The sequence below is a fragment of the Papio anubis genome, chromosome 1 (genome assembly GCF_008728515.1).
Source record: "Papio anubis isolate 15944 chromosome 1, Panubis1.0, whole genome shotgun sequence".
In the NCBI taxonomy this organism is placed as follows: domain Eukaryota; kingdom Metazoa; phylum Chordata; class Mammalia; order Primates; family Cercopithecidae; genus Papio; species Papio anubis.
Window position 1 is genome coordinate 37,622,105 of NC_044976.1, and position 20,073 is coordinate 37,642,177.

At 44.4% G+C, this 20,073-nt stretch overlaps 1 protein-coding gene across 42 annotated transcripts in view; it reads left to right on the forward strand.

The window, feature by feature from the left end:
• Positions 1–20,073, forward strand: part of MACF1 (microtubule actin crosslinking factor 1) — a 409,997-nt gene that overhangs the window by 324,723 nt on the left and 65,201 nt on the right. For 41 of the 42 annotated variants that reach the window (XM_031667185.1, XM_031667174.1, XM_031667208.1 and 38 more), the window contains 3 exons: positions 18,152–18,313; positions 18,508–18,678; positions 19,539–19,705. In XM_031667185.1, coding sequence (XP_031523045.1) covers positions 18,152–18,313; positions 18,508–18,678; positions 19,539–19,705 — 500 coding nt within the window. Of the gene's footprint in view, positions 1–5,363; positions 9,932–18,151; positions 18,314–18,507; positions 18,679–19,538; positions 19,706–20,073 lie in introns of those variants that run through there. The other variant, XM_031667277.1, reaches the window with a different exon arrangement.

The window sequence follows — 20,073 nt, forward strand, 5'->3', positions numbered from 1 at the left end:
ACTGCATTCCAGCCTGGCGACAGAGTGAGACTCTGCCTCAAGTAAATAAATAAATAAATAAAATAAAAAGTTTTTTTGCTGGGCACGGTGGCTCATGCTGTAAGCGCAGTTGGGAGGCCTAGGCGGGTGCATCGCTTAAGCTCAGACAACATGGTAAAACCCCATCTCTACTAAAAATACAAAAATTAGCTGGGCATGGTGGTGCACATCTGTCATCCCAGCTACTTGGGAGGCTGAGGCAGGAGAATCACTTAAACCCGAGAGGTGGAGGTTGCAGTGAACCAAGATCATGTCACTGCACCCCAGTCTGGGCAGCAAAGTGAGACCCTGTCTGGGAAAAAAATAAAAAAAATAAAAAAAAAAATATTTTAGAGACAGGATCTCACTCTGTCGCCAGGCTAGCGTGCATTAACACAATTACAGCTCATTGTAACCTTGAACTTCTGGGCTAAACGATTTTCTCAACTCAACCTCCCAAGTAGCTAGGACTACAGATGCACATGCCTGGCCAATTTTTTAACTTTTTGTAGAGACGAGTATCTTGCAATGTTGCTCTGGCTAGTCTTGAACTCCTGGCCTCAAGGGATACCCCTGCCTCAGTTTCTCAAAGTATTGGAATTACAGGCGTGAGCCATTGAGCCCAGCCAGAATTTGCTGCTTTAGAGTCCTGCCTTTGGCTCTTTTCTTAGAAATATTTGTCTTTGCCATCTCTGTATATCTGAAATCCTAATGAGTAAATGTGATTCCCTCCACAAAGCCTTCTCTGATACCTCCTGCCTTCCTTCTTCCCACCCTTCTGTCAGGTCTTTTCTAACCTGCAAAGCCCCATGATTTTGTCATCACCATGGTTTTGGTAACCATTAGTCTAAAAAAGAGGATTAATACACTGTCTTTTGGAAAGTCTACAAGCAGGAAAGGGCTTACAGGGGTCATAGAGTTCCTGCAGAGTGTGTGGAAAGTTTTCTCATGGGTTCACGAGTACATGAGAGCTCAAATAGCATCAAAATCTTTAGTATCCCACTTAAAGCAAACTTCATGTCATGCTGTGTTGCTTTATGAACCACTCTGTAGCCATGTTTATAATAATAAAAGTACCAAAGGATGGCAGTGACTGATGCCCAACAGGTACAGACTAACACTGTGGAGTTTCTACTTGCTACTAAATAATGCTTGTAAAATCTAAAGATCCTAAGATGAAAGGCATTGTGTAGATTTAAAATGAGCAAGATCCAACCAGTCCTCTGTATCCTCTTCCAGTCAGAATTAGTCTTTCAGGAGAGAGCACCCATCAAGGTGGGTGAAAAGGCATCATAGAATCTAGGGAAGTGTGAATCTGGGGTCTCCAGACTGTCCCAGAGGGCTGGCATTTTAAGTCTGAAGCAGACAAGGGCAGGATGCCAGGTCCAAAACTTGGAAAGGGAGCTATGTTAGGGTGTGAGAAGACTCCACCCGGCTGTCTTTCATTAGGAAGACTGCGGGAAGGAGCTGGAAGGGCCAGGGTTTTTCTTTCTTCTAAGTTCACTGAAGGAAAATCTAACACCAAATTCTGTACTTGGGAATTTCAAAATGAGTAGATAATTCTTTGAACTCTGTAATCAACTAACTGGAAACTCATTTGAAATTTGGCTTCAGTGCATATATTTGTGGTTACAGGAGTGGGGGAAATATCTGAAGAAGGTCTCTGGAGCTCCCTGTATTTCTCTTTTAAAACGTTTATACATAGCATGTGAAATGAACAGATGCCTTTTTTTTTTTTTTTTTTTTTTTTTGGTAGCTATCAGGGCAACAAGAGGTGAAAAGCCGTATCAGGTATTTATTTCAGTCACTGAGATGGCTATTGGCAGAGTTCCACATACCTAAACTAAGGAGAAACTCATGAACAGATAAAAATTAAGACATGGAGGAGACCTTGTGCTTCCTCTCTTGATTTATTTCTACACACATTGATGATTTTTTAAAAAGAGCAAAGCACTCAGAGAGCATTCTTTGGCTTTGCGTTTTGGGGTTTTTTTGGAGGTGGGGTGGGAGGATTAAATTACTATATGCAATTTCTCTTTAGGGTGTATTTAAATTTATTTTCCGAAAACCCTAATTAGAGAGAGTGTGACTACAGATAATAAGTAATTTGAATTGGAATTTCAGTTGTAGAAATGTTCCATTTATTTATTTATGTGGATCACTGATGAGAGTGGTAAGAATATTGGTAGATAGATGTGGGAAGGAATTATTTAAGAATAGGCTGGATTGGTTGGTACCTGACTTGGTGAGGAAACAGTAAAGGAATTTCTGCTCATGAAGTTTGTGATTCCACATGAAGATAATTCTTTATGGCTGGGCACAGTGGCTCATGCCTGTAATCCCAGCACTTTGGGAGGCTGAGGTGAGTGGATCACCTGGTCAGGTCACCAGCCTGGCCAACAAGGGGTGAAACCCCATCTCTACTAAAAATACAAAAAATTAGCTGGGTGCAGTGGCGTGTGCCTATAATCCCAGCTACTCGGGAGGCTGAGGCAGGAGAATCACTTGAACCCGGAAGGCAAAGGTTGCAGTAAGCCAAGATTGCGCCATTGCACTCCAGTCTAGGCGACACAGTGAGACAGAGTCTCACTCAAAAAAAAAAAAAAACAAAAATTCTTTATAATAGAATAACCACCCATCTTTCATCCAGAGCCAGAATTCCTGAGATTCTTCCAACCAGAGGGGCCCTGGCATGCTAAACAGTCTGTTATGATATCTGAACACTTAAGTGAATGTATTTGACCAGGGAGATTTGCTAGTAAAATTGATCTTTCCTTCCCTGAGTTTTTCCAGTTGTGCCGAATAATTAAAGGAAAATTAAAACCTGGATTCCCTAAACTGTTAAGTATCAGATCTGTAAGCTATCAGTCCTTAGGATTATGGTGTTATCAGAGTTAGAAATGACTTTAAAATTTGTCTGAACAAACTGCAGAAGATTTGTGAATCTGTTTTCCCAAATCTCTGCCAAATGAGTGCTTGAATTTCTGCCCAAACACCTCCAGGATAAGGAAAGTCACCAGTTTAGGGGACACCCTATTCTTTGAATAGCCGTGAGAAGCTCTTTGTTGGTTTTAAATCTTAGATCTTAGTGTGCCAGCTTAAGGAGACATCCAAAGCAAGTTTCCTTCCTCCCACGTCTCAGCCCTTCAGATACTTCATGCTAATTACATCTCCTAGAACTTTCTCTAGGTCAAACATTATTGGTTCTTGTACTGTTTGTTCTTCATAGGACAGGGTTTCTAGTGTCTTGGCAGTATAGGACCAAGAGGACACAGGATTCTGGGGCAGTGCCTCTAAAAGTTTTAGAACTAAAAAATATTAAAACTGGAAAGGGTGTCAAGACACAACCTAGTCTGCCTCCCCACCCCTTTCAGTTTACAGATGGGCAGAGTCTTTTGGATTTGAGTGGGTAAAATTGATCAGCAGCCTTTGTTGAAGTGAGAAATGAAGTGTAAAGCATTTTACCAGAGAAAGGTCTTTTAGTTGCCTAATTCCCATTACAGGCTTCAGCTCACTTCTCATTTTTGCCAAGGACCAGTCTGATTCTCTAAGTAAGCCTAAGGCTCAGCTCAAGGTTTTAGTGCCAGATCTCCATACACCAGGTGTTGATTTCACTTACTGTTTGTGTAAAGGGTAGAAATAACTTTTCCATAAGTTTTGCCATATATATTGACAACATGGTCCGACAGGGATTCCGAATTTTAATAGATGTTTTTTTCCTTCATAAAATCAGAGAATGGCCATCAAAAGAGAACAGAGTATTGGACCCCTTCAGAGACGCAGCTGCCTCTGGTGGACAGTTTCCTGGGTTGCCCTTTGTACTTTCTTTGTTTAACAATCACCAGGTGACCAGGTGGCTTTTCTAAAAGCCAAAGGCCGTGGAGGACGGGATTGTGAGCTACTTTTCTCTAGTATTTTCTATTTGAGATTTGAAATACCCATGCTTTTCATCTGGTCCAAGGAGGCTCAGGTTTCCTTGGCTGTGCGCAGCTATAAAGGAGCCAGGTGTTTGGTCGTAGGGCTCAGCTGTTGGCATCCCCACCTTCCCCCAACACCCCATTTTCCTCTTCATTGATACCACTCAGGTCTGTGAGCAGAGAAATCCTGGTGGGAAAATTGATCAGGACTTGATATACTTGAGAAGGGGGAGAGGGAAGGTAGAATGTACCTAGAGTTATCCAATAACTTGGTCTCTGAGCGTGACCGAATTCCTTTGGGGCACCGGGAAAGTGCCGGGTTTAAGGCTGGAGCGTTCTTCGGTCCGGCAAGGGGCGCGCTAAAGGTGACATTGGAAGGAGCAGGGACAGCCTTTGGCGGCAGAGCTGGAGCCGAGAGCGATGCAGGCAGCCCACCCCAGCCGGCGCGACCTGCCGGCACACGGGAATTCGAGTGGCCCTCGCCGGAGCCGGCTAGCTGGGGGAGCGGGGGCACCCCTTCTGGATTCGTTCGCCTTAGGGCTGGGCTCGGAGCCGGGCCGGTTGGAGCGAGACGGGGACGGGAGGGGCCGGGCCAACGGGAGGAGGGCGGGGCTTTCCTTTGTCAGGGGATTTGCGCCGCGCAGCCGAGACTCGCGCGGGTTCCGTTCCTCTCCTTGCGCCCTCTCCGGGGGCGGGGCGTTCCCCTCTGGCCCCTGGGCGCGGTGGGCGTGAACGGCTGACGCCCCGGGTCCCTCGCTCCGAATCCTGCAGAAGCCCCTCCTTCGGCGCCTCCGCTTCCAATCCTCTCCCCCGCTCCCTCCTCTTTCGGGGTCGCTCCTCTCCCCGGCCCCGCCCCCGCTGGGCCCCGCCCCCTCCCGCGCCCTCCTCCCTGGGCTCTCCGCGTCGCGCGCTCCCCGGCTTCCAGGGGGCTGCCCGGGCGGGGCGGCGCAGCGCGGCGGCGCTGGGAAGGGGGAGGAGAGCCGCCAGCCAGCGGAGCACTTCCAGCGAGCGAGCTAGCTAGCGGGCCGCGCGGCGCGGGGGAGGAGGGCTCGCCCCCCGCCCGGCCCGAGCGGAGCCTTTTGTTCCCAGCCAGAAGTTTGCATGCCGGGACCGTGACAGCTGCGGGCGGGGAGGACAGCAGGGCCGCGGGGCCGGCGGCGTGGTGGAGAATAGAGGCGGCTGCTTGTCATGCAGCCCACGGCGTGGCGGCTGCGGGCCGGGGACTGGCGGCGGCGGGGGAGGCGGCGCCCACAGCACTCGGGACTCAGCTGCCGGAGGGACAAACTAACTTCCTGAGCGCGGGACCTGAGGCCGGCGCGGCCGGGAGCCACCTGCAACCTGCGGTGAGGCGACCCTGGCCCTCGGGGCGCGCGGCATGGCGCGGGGAAGCGGGCCTTGCTAAGCGAGCCCCTCCGACAGACCCGCGGCCGCTGCTGCCGCCCGCCCTCCCGCCCGCTTTTCCGAAGGCCTGGCGCGGGGCTCGGCTCGCCTTGTTTTGCAGCCACAGCGCAGGGTTGGCCTGGGAGCCACAACAATGCCATGATGTTTTGGAGACAGGAAGCCCCAAGCTGGCCCCGAATGAAGGACTTCCTGTGTTTAAAGTTGCAGGAATATCCGCCGACCATCCCAGTTCAAATGCAAACACCCCAGCTAGGGAGGACGAATGGCTAATTCAGACCAGCTGGACTCTCCAGGGCTGGAACTGAGGATAAAATGAAAGGAATTCTTAGGAGCTTGGTCCATACTTGAAGACTAGAGAAGCTGTGCCATTGTTATTAAAGGATACAATCGGCATAAATTTGCTGCTCCCAACTCTGCTTCGTTGAGAAGTGAGTGGAACTAGATATCGAAAAAAACTTGTCAATATGAGATGATTTTTGTTGACTGAATTTGAAAGAGCAGTGCTCTTTAAAAAAAAAAAATTAAACCATAAGCCATACAAGGAATTATTTTAAATTATATCGTCTCTCTGTCAACTATGAGGCTGCTAACCTGTGAGGAAAAAGCTGTTTGTCTTAGAGCTTCTCCCAGAATGGTTTCAAAACGGGACTTCCAGGCCGAATTTCTGGAGGGCAGATGCAGTTGGTGGTTTGGGGTATGAACAACTAAAAGGATTTATAACTTATGTAGAATGCATTTGGGGGGAACCTGTGAAAAATACTTTTGAAAGATTTATGGTTCATCTTGATTGAAAAAGGATGGGTAAGCCACTCAGCAGACCAGACTGTTTAAGGCGGAACCCCACCTGCCTGGGGAAAGGAGAGGAGGAGGATGGCTACATAGAGGACTGCTATGTTCCACAACGGTCTATATATGATACAATGAGGATAAATGAGCAAATTGACCAGGGGTCAAAGCTTAACCAGACTTCAAAAAGCACCATGGAAAAGATGGAAGGAAGTACTATATCCAGCAATGGTACATTAGGAGCAGCATCTAATGTTTTTGAATCTAGAGCACCAGAAGGTAAGAAGCTGGATGAGAGGATAATATTTGATGCACTAAAGCTAAGCAGTGATGTGCAGAAATCAGCACCTGTGCCACCCAGAAGGCGGCCAAATGCAGAACGCAAAGACAATGTTAACAGGAGATCGTGGAAGTCCTTCATGCCACCTAACTTCCCAGAATTTGCAGAGAGGATAGAAGCCTCTCTCAGTGAGGTGTCAGAAGCTGGTGCTTCAAATCCTTCCTTGCAAGAGAAGAAGGAGTCCAGTTCTGCATTAACAGAAAGTTCTGGTCATTTGGACCACAGGGAACCTCAGTCAGAGTCAGTAACTCTGGAACATGTGTCCAAATCCCTAGGTATTCCAGAGGTGCAAGATGTAAAAAACTTAAGTGGAGACTGCCAGAACTTTAGATTTCAGCAGCACAGTGCAAACCCTCCCCATGAATTCCAGCCTCTAGAATCAGAAGCTGCAGCAACAAGTGGTAACACAGATGTAATGCAGGAATCCAGATTCTCAAGTGCAACCTGGCCGAGGGCCACAAAAAGTTTAGCTAAGGGAGGCTTCAGTGAGAAGCAGCACCCCCTTGGGGACACAGCCTGCACTGTGGAAATGCCACCTCTCTCCCCTTGCCTGAGTGAAGAGCTGTTAGATCCAGAATTGCATGTTCTCATAACCCCCAGCCTGAGAGAGAAAACAGAGTCTGAGCTAAAGTTTGAGGAGGATGAGCGATGGATCATGATGGAGGCTGAGGGAGAGTGGGAGGAAGATAAACTGTCAGAGAGGGAAAAGACTTTTCTGATGGCAGATGAGAAGAACAGCCTGGCAGATATTTTTGAAGAAAGAGAACAAGAAAACACAGCAGTGGTGGAGGATGGATCCGATTGCTTAGCTGCTGTCTTGAGGACTTTTGGCCACCTATCTCTTGGTCAGATTTGTTGCCCTGATGACCCACAGCCAGCCAAGGACCAGTTGGCTGCTGTTCCCAAGGATATACCCCTGAATTGTGATTGTGTTCTTACAGGTGAGGATATTCTTGGTGAGGTGGCAAACAAAACTGCTCAGGGGCTGGAGGGTCTTGTTTCAGATTCAGCATGTACTGTGGGTCCTATTGATGCAGAACAGCTCTCTGACACAGACTCAGTGCAGATGTTTCTTGAACTTGAAAAGGAGTGTTTATGTGAAGAAGGAGTAACTCCTGTAGTTGAGCTACAGAATCAAACCTCTTCTGAAGGGCTGGCTGCATCCCAGGATGGGGAAAATTTACTTGTAATTAGTCATTTTCCAGGAGCTGCCTTAGAAAAGGAACAGCATTTAGGCCTTTTACATGTAAGGGCAAAAGACTATGATACTGGATTGGATTGTGGACATTTTAATACCCTGGATTCTTCTCAGGTGCCTAATGCTGTGGAACTTATTGCCCACGTTGATATCATGAGAGACACTTCCACTGTTAGCAAGGAGGAATGTGAAAAAGTGCCTTTTAGCCCCAGGACTGCAGAATTTAAGTCCACACAGCCAGCTGATCTGGATTCACTGGAAAAGCTGGACCCAGGGGGACTGCTGAACTCTGATCACAGGGTTTCTCATGAAGAAAAATTAGCAGGCTTCATTGCTTCTGTGCTGGCCAAAGACAATGGCAATTTGTCCCAGGGAGACTGCAGTCAAACTGAGGGGAATGGTGAGGAGTGCATTGAGAGGATCACCTTCAGTTTTGCTTTTAATCATGAACTAACAGATGTTACCTCAGGATCTGAAGTAGAGGTGTTATATGAATCAAATTTACTAACAGATGAAATTCATTTGGAAAGTGGGAATGTAACTGTTAATCAAGAAAATAACAGTCTGACGTCGATGGGCAATGTGGTCGCTTGTGAATTGTCCGTGGAGAAAGTTTGTGATGAGGATGGTGAGTCAAAAGAGCTGGATTATCGAGCCGTGCTTTTGGAGGATCAAGCCCCAGCACATTTCCACGGAAACTTCCCAGAGCAGGTCTTCCAGGATCTCCAGAGGAAGTCCCCAGAGTCAGAGGTTTTGAGTCTGCACCTGCTGGATGGAGAAATGAGACTTAATCCAGATGGAGTGGAAACTGTGAATAATACAGAGCCTGAGCTGAATGTGGCATCATCAGAGGGAGGGGAGATGGAAAGGAGAGATTCAGATTCATTCCTAAATATTCTTCCAGAGAAACAAGTTACTGAGGCTGGTACTACTGAAGCAGTTTTAGAGGAATGGAGACCCATCCTCCAGAGGCCTTCCCAGACGGCTGCAGTGCCCACTGGCGAATATGCCCTAGATGCTGCACTGCCCAGCCCAGAGGAGGATATCTCAATTGCCGCAGTGCCTGCCCCAGAGGGAACTGATGGAGCTGCTGCTATAGTGCCCTTCCCACATGAGGACATCCTAGTTGCTTCAATAGTCTCCTTAGAGGAGGAGGATGTCATAGCTGCTGCAGTATCAGCCCCAGGGAGGGCTACTGTCCCAGCTATTACAGTGTCTGTCCCTGAAGGGACTGCTGCAGTTACTGTGGTGTCCTCCCCAGAGGAGACTGCTCCAGCTGTTGCAGTGGCCATCACACAGGAGAGTATGTCAGCTGTTGCAGGGTTCTCCCCAGAGTGGACTGTTACAGCTGTTGCAGTACCCATTGCAGAGGAGGATGGTACACCAGAAGGGCCTGTCACCTCAGCTACCACAGTGCATGCTCCTGAGGAGCCTGATATTGCAGCTGTTAGAGTGTCCGCTCCAGAGGAGTCTGCCTCCCCAGCTGCTGCAGTGCCCACCCCAGAGGAGCCCGCCTCCCCAGCTGCTGCAGTGCCCACCCCAGAGGAGCCCGCCTCCCCAGCTGCTGCAGTGCCCACCCCAGAGGAGCCCGCCTCCCCAGCTGCTGCAGTGCCCACCCCAGAGGAATCTGCCTCCTTTGCAGCTGTGGTGGCCACCCCGGAGGAACCCACTTCCCTGGCAGCTTCAGTGCCCACCCTTGCCACTATGGTGACCACCCTAGAGGAACTCACTTTCCCGGCAGCTTCAGTGCCCAACCCAGAGGAGCCCGCTTCCCCAGCAGCTGCAGTGCCCACCCTAGAGGAACCCACCTCCTCAGCAGCTGCAGTGCCCACCCCTGAGGAGCCTGCCTTCCCAGTAGCTGCAGTGTCCAACCTAGAGGAGCCCGCCTTCCAAGCAACTGCAGTGCCCACCCCCCAGGAGCCTGCCTCCCCAGCAGCTGCAGTGTCCAACCTAGAGGAGCCCGCCCCAGAGGTGCCTGCCATCCCTGCTGCTTCAGTGCCCACCCCAGAGGTGCCTGCCATCCCAGCTGCTGCAGTGCCTCCTATGGAGGAAGTTTTCCCCATTGGTGTGCCCTTCCTGGGAGTTTCTGCCCACACTGACTCAGTGCTTATTTCAGAAGAAGGAACTCCTGTTCTAGAGGAGGCTTCCTCCACTGCAGTGTGGATCAAGGAGGACCTTGATTCCCTAGCATTTGACATAAAAGAGGTGACCAGCACAGTGCTACGTGTGAAAGTGCCTCTGGCTGCAACCACTGGATTAAATTCAGATGAGGTAATTGTTGCCCATTTTGATTCTGGGAAGGGTCTAGAGTAAAGTGAAATTTTCTAGGCTGACCTGGTGTTGATGAGAAATGGTGCAGATAGTTCTTTCTTTTGTTCTTTTTGGGTCTCCTGGACTTATAGTTTGTAGTCTTTCTGTTGAGTTTATGGGGAAAATATACTTTAATTTTGTCTGGTGAAAAACTTTATAATTTCATGCTTCATTTTTTATTCAGATAAACCAATCCCAAGGAAAACAGGGATATAAACAGTTGTTGATTTACATTTTTAAAAAGATGATTAGCAGGAAAGGGTGATTCTGCTTTTGAATTATACAGTGAGCATGTTCTTTCCTAAACCAAGAGATAGTTTGTTGATTGGTGGTGTCAACATTTAGGTAGAGGCCAGAGTGTGAGCTTTGGAATAAGACCTGGGGTGCTTCTTAACCACTCTGGGAAAATTAGCTATTCTTGAGTCTCCTGTTTCTTCATTTGTTAAGGCAGAACTCTGTGAGAATAAAATGAGGTACATTTAATGTACCAAGCATATAAGATTACCAATCACTGGCCATATCCTTCCCGTTCTTTTCAAATAAGTATGTTGGTTAGTTGAAAGAATTTACCAAAGCAGACTGGGGAGAAGCAGTAAAGCTAAATGATTAAGAACTTTTAAATGCAAATGTGTGTTTCTGAAAACCAGAGCTAGGCATAATGTTTATGAAAAATAGAGATATTTTAGTCATCTTTGTCAAACTGCCATTGTGTCCTTAAGCAAGTCACTTTCTTTTCCAGGACCTCTTGTTTCTTAATCTATAAAACAAGAAAATTGGACTAAATGTCCTCTTGAGTCTCTCTTGGCTCGAAGATTCTTAATGTTAGAGAACCGAATGTGTTAGGAAACAGTTGGAAATGATGTTCCACATCCTTGAGCACTCCTAGTCCAAGGAATTTGAGATCAGCAGCTTTCCACAGTTAACTGCCCAGATTTCATTTGGTCAGTGGTTAAGAGTGAAGGAGTTAGAGGTTTAATCTGAACACAGATATGACTGAGTGAGAAGATTGTTTTGATTTTACTGCACCCCTAGGACTCAAAATAGTGCCTTCTTCATAGTAGGCATTTACTGTTGACTGGCTGACTGAATGCATGAATATCAATTTCCTAGATTATGGATGGATGCTACAAGAAAGATGGGTTTTCTCGTTCACCTCATTGCAGAGCCTTTCAGGGCAGCCTTAAGTTAGGTAGAGCTCCTGTTAAACATGCAGGTCCTGACAACAAAATCATTTTGATTGCATGCCATAAACTCTTTGATTAAGAGGATTGATTAAGATCATCTGGCCTTGCTGAGTGGCGGTGATTTTACCTTGAGTTTTACCAGTTGTTTTGTCATGTAGCATTCCATCAAATTAGGATGCATCATCTTTGAGACTGATGAATTTTTGAGACTGATGGATTTTTGATCCATTTTTCCAAGTTTTATTGAATTTGGAATTAACACTGAGATCCCAATAGCCTGTCCAAAGTGAAGACAATAGGTCAACAACAGAGTAAATTTCTTGCACTGACATTCTTGATAATACAGAATATTTCACCAGGCACAGTGGCTGACACCTATAATCCCAACATTTGGGAAGCCAAGGCAAGAGGATTGCTTGAGGCCAGGAGTTGGAGAACAGCCTAGGCAACATAGTAAGACCGCATCTCTAAGAAAATAAAAATTTTTAAAAACCCAGAATATCTCCGGTGTAAAGCTTATATAGCAGTAATCATGAAATACAAGGATTAAATTTATAGTGAGGCAATCAAATCCACATAAAGGGGAAAAAAATCATATAAATCCTGTATCATTCTCTAGGATCCTTGTTTCCTCATCTGCAAAATGAGTAGATGGCTACATAATCTCTATCCTTCCAGCTACAGTAAGTAATCCTTTTATGAAATATTGACTGATGTAAATGACTGGAGAAGGAAATGGTAGCCCAGCTGCAAAGTTGCCCATCTTTGAAGTGTGGTTACTTTGTGGAATATCTGGAAGTGAGCAAATGCCTTTATCTGTGTACAGGAAAGGAAAGATCTGAGCCTCAGCCAGGGCTGTTAACCAACAAGAATGTAGACAGGCTATTTTGAAAATATTGAAACAAAACAAATCATTATAGAGTTAGCATTAGTATACAGGTTTGCTAAATTGGTGAAATATTATTTTAAAAGGTTTTTCCAAGATGAGAGATTACGAATTTTTTATTTCTTCCATTCCCTTAAGAGGATTCCAAGAGGCAACTAAAACTGCCATTTTTATATATAAACACTTAGAACTTGACAAGTGATTTAGAATGAACTGAGGTCCTCTATGTCTGTACAAGTGCAGACATGTACACATGGTTAAAATAGATATAAACTTTGTATTTGCCAATAACAACAGAGTTTGGTAGAAGCAAAATGCCAAAAACTTGTTTGCTTTTTCTGTAGTGGGATCTGAGGCCTACTGAGACCAATCTCTGGTTATATAAACTCCCTACTTATTTATAGACTTCTCCAGTCTTAATCCAAGTCACTGGTTCAAAGGAAGAAAAAAACCTTTTGTATAAAATAAGAGTTCTATAAGATTAAAATTTGCCAACAGAGTCTTTTTAAGCAAAAATTGGGGAGCACCACAATTCCAGTTCAGTGTTTGAATGCTCTGCTGGTCAGCAGAATCTTCATTGGTTTTTTTTTGCGTTCCCTAACACCTTTTCCATACAAGGATTCATTCGTTCACCAAATAAAAATTATTATTTATTTATTATTATTTTTTAAAGACAGAGTCTCACTCTGTTGCCCAGGCTGGAGTACAGTGACACAATCTTGGCTCACTGCAACCTCTGCCTCCCGGTTTCAAGCAATTCTCCTGCCTCAGCCTCCCAAATAGTTGGGATTACAGGCACGTGCCACCACACACAGCCAATTTTTTTTTTTTTTTTTTTTTTTTTTGTATTTTTAGTAGAGACAGGGTTTCACCAGGCTGGTCGTGAACTTCTGACCTCAGGTGATCCGCCTGCCTCGGCATCCCAAAGTGCTGGGATTACAGGCATAAGCCACCACGCCTGGCCTGAATAAATATTATGAGTACCTACTCTGTGCCAGGTACTAGGCTCCTACAGTAAATAGAATTGGCATGGTCCTTGCCCTTGTGGAACTTATGCTGAGTGGGGGAGGCAGATATTAAGAAAACCACACATAAATAAATATAAAATAAATACATAGTTAGAAATTTTGGCAAATTCTTTGAATAAAAAGATGTCAATGGATTTGAAGACAATAGGGTGGATTGAAGATATATTTTGGAGGTGAAATCAACAAGATCTGATTGTGACTTCTGTGTTGGGGTGAGGGAGTTATCAAGGGTGACTTTTAGGTTCTGGTTTGTACAGTGGAGTGGATGGTATAAATTATTAATTTAAGGAAGAGCAGATTTTGGGGTAAGGGAAAGTGGGAGATACTGTTTTATTTTTGAACTGTTAGGCTTGGGATGCCTGTGGTTCATTTTTGCATGGAGATACTAAGAAAGCAGTTGGATGTATAGGTTTGAAACTCAGAGAGATCAATTGAGAGTCATAAGCATTTATTGTGGTTAGTATTTAAACCCATAGAAATTTATGGAATTCCCTAGGAAGAGTATAGAAAGAGAAGAGAGTCCAGGACTGACATCGTCCCCTCACTCCCACCCCGAAAGACTTCAACATTTAGAGATCTAGGAGAGGAGAAAGAGAACAAAGGACAACAGAAAAGAATCATTCAGGGTAAAACTGGAAAAATGCAATAACAAGGCTGGATGCCTTGGCTCATGCCTGTATTCCCAGCACTTTGGGAGGCTGAGGCAGGCAGATCTCTTGAGGTCAGGCGTTCAAGACCAGCCTGGCCAACGTGGTGAAACCCTGTCTCTACCAAAAAAAAACACAAAATTAGCTGGGTGTGGTGGCGCGTGCCTGTAGTCCCAGCTACTTGCAAGGCTGAGGTGGGAGAATCACTTGAACCTGGGAGGCAGAGGTTGCAGTGAGCCGAGATTGTGTCACTGCACTCCAGCCTGGGCAACAGTGTGAGACCATGTCTCAAAAAAAAGAAAAAAAATGCAGTAACAAAGACAAAAGTGTTTTAAGGAGTTCTTTAGGAAATTTTCTATTTTGTATCCTAGTTGCATCTTACAACCTTGCAGCAATGTTTATTAGTGTACTTCTTTGGAAAATGTCTGCCAGTGCTGCTTAGTTAATAACATGGCACAGTCCTGTTTCACTAACAGTGTTTGAAATACCAAGGAGTAGGAATTTTAGTGTATCTAAAAGCACTGGTTTTGCAAAACAGCTTTATTTGGGAATTGAGAGAAGGAAGCAGGTGTTTTCAGATGTACGTTCTTTAACGTTCTGTTCACTTATATTCAAAATAAATAGATAATATTTAGAGGTGCTTTCGTATCTTTTTCAACTTATGAGAAATGATACAAATACCCATTGTCCCTGTCAATCCATAGAGTGAAGGTGAGAAATGAAGGAATAGCTAATGCTTCTATAGGAAATGTCTGTGAACAAAGTAAATCCAAAATTTTAAAGTAGCAGTAGCTCTTATTATAGGTTGAACATCCAAAATGCGAAATGCTCCCGTCTGAAACTTTCTGAATGTTGGCATGATGCTCAAAAGAAATGCTCATTGGAGCATTTCAGATTTCAGATTTCCAGATTTGGGATGCTCAACCAGTAAGTATTTAATGCAAATATTCCAAAATTTGAATAAATCTGAAATCAGAAACACTTCTGATCCCAAGCATTTTGGATAAGGGATATTCAACTTGCGTATGAAAGAGATTATTGAACTATTTAAATATAATTTTACTTTTCTTTCTTTCTTTCTTTGAGATGGAGTTTCTCTCTTGTTGCCCAGGCTGGAGTGCAGTAGCACGATCTTGGCTCACTGAAACCTCCTCCTCCCGGGTTCAAGTAATTCTTGTGCCTCAGCCTCCCAAGTAGCTGGGACTACAGGCGTACACCACCATGCCTAGCAAATTTGTGTGTGTGTGTGTGTGTGTGTGTGTGTATTTTTAGTAGAGATGAGGTTTTGCCATGTTGCCCAGGCTCCTGACATCTGGCAGTCTGCCCGCCTTGGCCTCCCAAAGTGCCAGGATTACAGGCATGAGCCACTGTGCCTAACCTATTTTACTTTTCTGTATCATTTGTAGTGCTATCCAGTAGGACTTGCTGCCAAGATGGAGATGTTCTCTATCGATGGTCCAGTTGAGTAACTGGACTTTGACCATGTGAAATGTGGCTAGTGAGTCTGAGGAACTGGATTTTAAATTTAATTTAAATGTCAGTATGTAGCTGCTGGCTGTCATGTTGGAAAGCATGGAAAGATTTTAAATGTCAGTTGTAGAGTGAGATAGGATTTGGTGATTGAATAAAAGGGGGCCCTGTAATGTGGACTTGACATCTTCCCTCCATACTTTGGCTTTCTGCCTTCTTTGCCTTTTCATTCCTTCACCTTCACCACCATCATTTTATTGTACCAAAAGCAACTTTAAACTTGGGATGTTTTTCCTGTCTCTAATCTGATTTTTCTTCAGCAGAAACATCTTTAATGCTACAAAATGGAATTATAGCAGTTGTTTTTTCTGGGAACCATGTTGTTGGAGAAATAGTCATTTTAACTGAACTGCTTTGTAATGTTGCCTAAGAAAATATGGTATAATCAAATTATAGTAAAAAATGAAGTGCACTCATAATTACTTTTATAACCTTCCTTTTTCAGTGTTCCCTGGGGCTTTCCCTCTCTGGTAATCTTAGCCAGCCATAGACCATTCTTCCTAGAATCAGTTTCCTAATGCTAGTGTGGTCTGTGGTCTCATATTGACCAAATTTGGTCTTACTCAAACTTACCGTTTTCTTTTATATTATTTTCGTCCTCTTCCATTTTCTGTCATCCTCTGGCCCTTAATTGACTCACCTGGCTCATGGAAGAAAAAGGAAGGGAAATAAATCCAGGCTAGTGAAATATGGCTGGTTCTATCCCTCTGATAACTGAGAGAAACCCAATTGTTTTTATTTTTTATTTTTTTTTGAGACGGAGTCTCACTCTGTCGCCCAGGCTGGAGTGCAATGGCACGATCTCTGCTCACTGCAACCTCCGCCTCCTGGGTTCAGGCAGTTCTCCTGTCTCAGCCTCCTGAGTAGCTGGGATTACAGATGCGTGCCACCACGTCAGGCTAATTTTTGTATTTTTACTAGAGATAGGGTTTCACCATGTTAGTCAGGCTGGTCTCAAACTCCTGACCTCGTGATCTGCCTGCCTCAGCTTCCCAAAGTGCTGGGATTACAGGTGTGAGCCACCGCACCCGGCCGAGAAACCTGATCAAACCTGATCTTAGGGACAAATATTTTTTTTTCATTATTTTCCTTTATACTTTTTTTTTTTTTTTTTTTTGGTGAGACGGAGTCTCGCTCTGTTGCCCAGGCTGGAGTGCAGTGGTGCTATCTCGGCTCACTGCAAGCTCCGCCTCCCGGGTTCATGCCATTCTCCTGCCTCAGCCTTCCGAGTATCTGGGACTACAGGCGCCTGCCACCATGCCTGGCTAAGTTTTTGTATTTTTAGTAGAGATGGGGTTTCACCGTGTTAGCCAGGATGGTCTCGATCTCCTGACCTCGTGATCTGCCCGCCTCAGCCTCCCAAAGAGCTGGGATTATAGGCGTGAGCCACTGCACCCGGCCCCTTCATTCTCTTAATGTGGCAGAAGTAGCATTCTCTTCTGACCCTTTTCGTTTCCTTTTAGACATGTCTAAATCATAATGGAGCTTAACTGTAGTAGAGCAAAGTATACACATTGCTTGTTACATATATTCACATTGTTTTAAAATTCTGTTGTACCATGGTAAACATGGATAATACAGTATCATTTTTGAGCAGTTTTTTAAATGTAAATCTGTATCTTATTCAGAATGTGTGTCTGAAGTTATTAAGGACATTTCCCAACGTTACTGGCCCATTTCCCTTTGTAATCAGAGGAATTCTGTTTCAAGATTATTGCTGTGTGTGGTCTGTGGCTCTTGATCAGAATGAAGTTAAACGGCCACAGGGGGATTAAGCTATGAGGTTGGCGTTTTTCACACTGTTAATATGTTTTGACTAATTGAGTTATTAGTCCTAGTCAGAGAGGAGCATTTCTTATTAGTGGTCAGTTAAGGCTGTTCCCCAAGGGATATTTCATTGTAAATACTAGTCATTTGGTATCATTCTTCCCTTTTAGGAAGAAGTGTACGTTGCACTTACTTGTACAGCATTTTGAGGTTGATGCTTTTCTTTTTTTTTTTTGAGACAGAGTCTTGCTCTAGCCGCCCAGGCCTGGAGTGCAGTGGCTGATCTACCGACTCCTGAAGCTCCGCCACTCCCGGGTCCAGCCATTCTCCTGCCTCAGCCTCCCGGTAGCTGGGACTACAGGCGCCCACTGGCAGCGCCCGGCTAATTTTTTGTATTTTAGTAGAGGCGGGGTTTCACCGTGGTCTCGATCTCCTGACCTTGTGATCCGCCCGCCTCGGCCTCCCAAAGTGCTGGGATTACAGGCGTGAGCCACCGCGCCCGGCCGGTTGATGCTTTTCTATTCTCCATGGCTTGTTGCGTTAAAAATTAAGCAACAGGCCGGGTGCAGTGGCTCACACCTGTAATCCCAGCACTTTGGGAGGCCACAGTGTGCGGATCACAAGGTCAGGAGATCGAGACCATCCTGGCTAACACGGTGAAACCCCATCTCCACTAAAAATACAAAAAAATTAGCTGGGCATGGTGGTGGGCACCTGGAGTCCCAGCTACTTGTAAGACTGAGGCAGGAGAATGGCGTGAACCCGGGAGGTGGAGCTTGCAGCGAGCCGAATTCACACCACTGCACTCCAGCCTGGGTAACAGAGTGAGACTCTGTCTCAAAAAAAAAAAAAAAAATTAAGCAACAGATTTTTTTAAAAAAAAGAACAAAGGAAAGAGTCATTGGGTTAAAGACCTAAGTAGTGTCATAACTCTCTGGAATTACATGTCCATAGGAGAATGTATTGAAATACAAAACCACGTGTTTTCTTGATGCTTCACATGCAAATGCTTGTTCTTTCTTTTTATTCCTGGTTGTCTTTCATTAAGTCATAAATGCCCCAAGAATAACCAGTCTCTGTGTGGTATAGAGAGTCTAATAGCCTTTGTATTAAATCTTTTTTGGCTTGCAATTATCTAGATGTTTCAGAAAGAACAAGTGGATCCTCTTCAGATGAAATTGCAGCAGGTGAATGGACTTGGCCAGGGATTAATTCAGAGTGCAGGAAAAGACTGTGATGTGCAGGGTTTAGAACATGACATGGAAGAGATCAATGCTCGATGGAATACATTGAATAAAAAGGTGAGTGACAATGGGGTAACAAGTGTACTGGAAACAAAAGGCATAGAAAAGAGACATCTGAATCTAAGGTTTCCCGAAACCTGAATGGAAATAAAAATTTAGCAGTTGCAATCTCTAATTACTAAAAGAGGTCAGTAGTAATTTGAAAACTACTTTCTCCTTTCTCATAATGAACCTACATGTTCATGATACAGGTCGCACAAAGAATTGCACAGCTACAGGAGGCCTTGTTGCATTGTGGGAAGTTTCAAGATGCCTTGGAGCCATTGCTCAGCTGGTTGGCAGATACGGAGGAGCTCATAGCCAATCAGAAACCTCCATCTGCTGAGTATAAAGTGGTAAAAGCACAGATCCAAGAACAGAAGGTAAGTGAGAATGTTGGGACAGTGAACTGTAACAGCCATAGGGAGTGGTAGACAACATATTTGCTTGTAGTTTAAGAAGCAATTCAGAGTTTTAGTAGAATCCTAACCTACTTTGTGTCGTCCTGAAAAGTGGAAATTGATTTTTCATTATCTTACTTAAATCTACTGGTTTACTGTGGCATATATTAGACTGAATAATTTTGCCTGTTCATGTATCCTATTTCAGTGTTCATCCACAATTTTATGTTAAGAAGTTTTTGGTGTTTTCAGGGTCCGCAATATTCTAGATAAGTGTTGTATATCATGTACAAAGTTTTATCTATATTTTTTGTTGGTTTAATTTCTATTTTAGTGCAGTTTTTTCTTTTTAAAAACAATTTATCCCAAAGGAAATTTTTTTTTTTTTTTCTCAGCTTTATTGGTGTATAGTTGACAAATAAAAATTGTGTGTGTTTATAATTTACAATGTGATGGTTTGAGAGATATATATATATGTGTGTATATATATATACACACACACACACACACACTGTGAAATGTTTACCATAGTCAAAATAATTAACGTATTAATCATCTCAAATGTTAACCATTTTTTAGGGCACTTTTCTCTTAGTTCAAAGGAAGTTCCCTGTTAGTCACATAATGGCAATCACTGCTCCATTTAAAAATTTAAGTGTGTGTGAAAAGTGTGTGAGTGGTGAGAACTGTGCTATATATCTCCTGTTTTTGCCTCAAGGATGAAAAAAACTTCTTTTACTCAATGAAGCTTAGGATTTGGCCGGTTGGTTTCTTTTGTTTTTCTTCCTAGTTCAGATTTCAAAATGATCCTGTGTTACAACTTTTCCTTCTCTTTATAATAGTTGCTCCAGCGGCTCCTAGATGATCGAAAGGCCACAGTAGACATGCTTCAAGCAGAAGGAGGCAGAATAGCCCAGTCAGCAGAGCTGGCTGATAGAGAGAAAATCACCGGGCAGCTGAAGAGTCTTGAAAGTAGATGGACTGAACTACTCAGTAAGGCAGCAGCCAGGTAAGACCAAAGGAATTTTGAGGAGTGGGTCAGAGGTTTGTTTTGTTCTTCTTCGACTTACTATCACTAAAGTGCTCTTTAAGTTCTTGGATGATTCATACAGATTTTTGGAAAGTGTTTAATGGCTTTTATTTGAACTGGGATAAGATTTTAAAGATGATGCTCATAACCAGAATCACACTTAGGAAATGGTCTCCTGCATCTTCATAAATTTCCAAGAACTGGAAAACTCATTCCTCTGTGTGGTTGTTCTGCTGTAGTATAATCATGGTTCCAAATGACAGACACAGACTCCTACAGTCCAGCCAAGTTATTTTCTGAGTTTTTGAAACAGATTCCCCCTGCCCTTTATGTTTATAAATAATGCT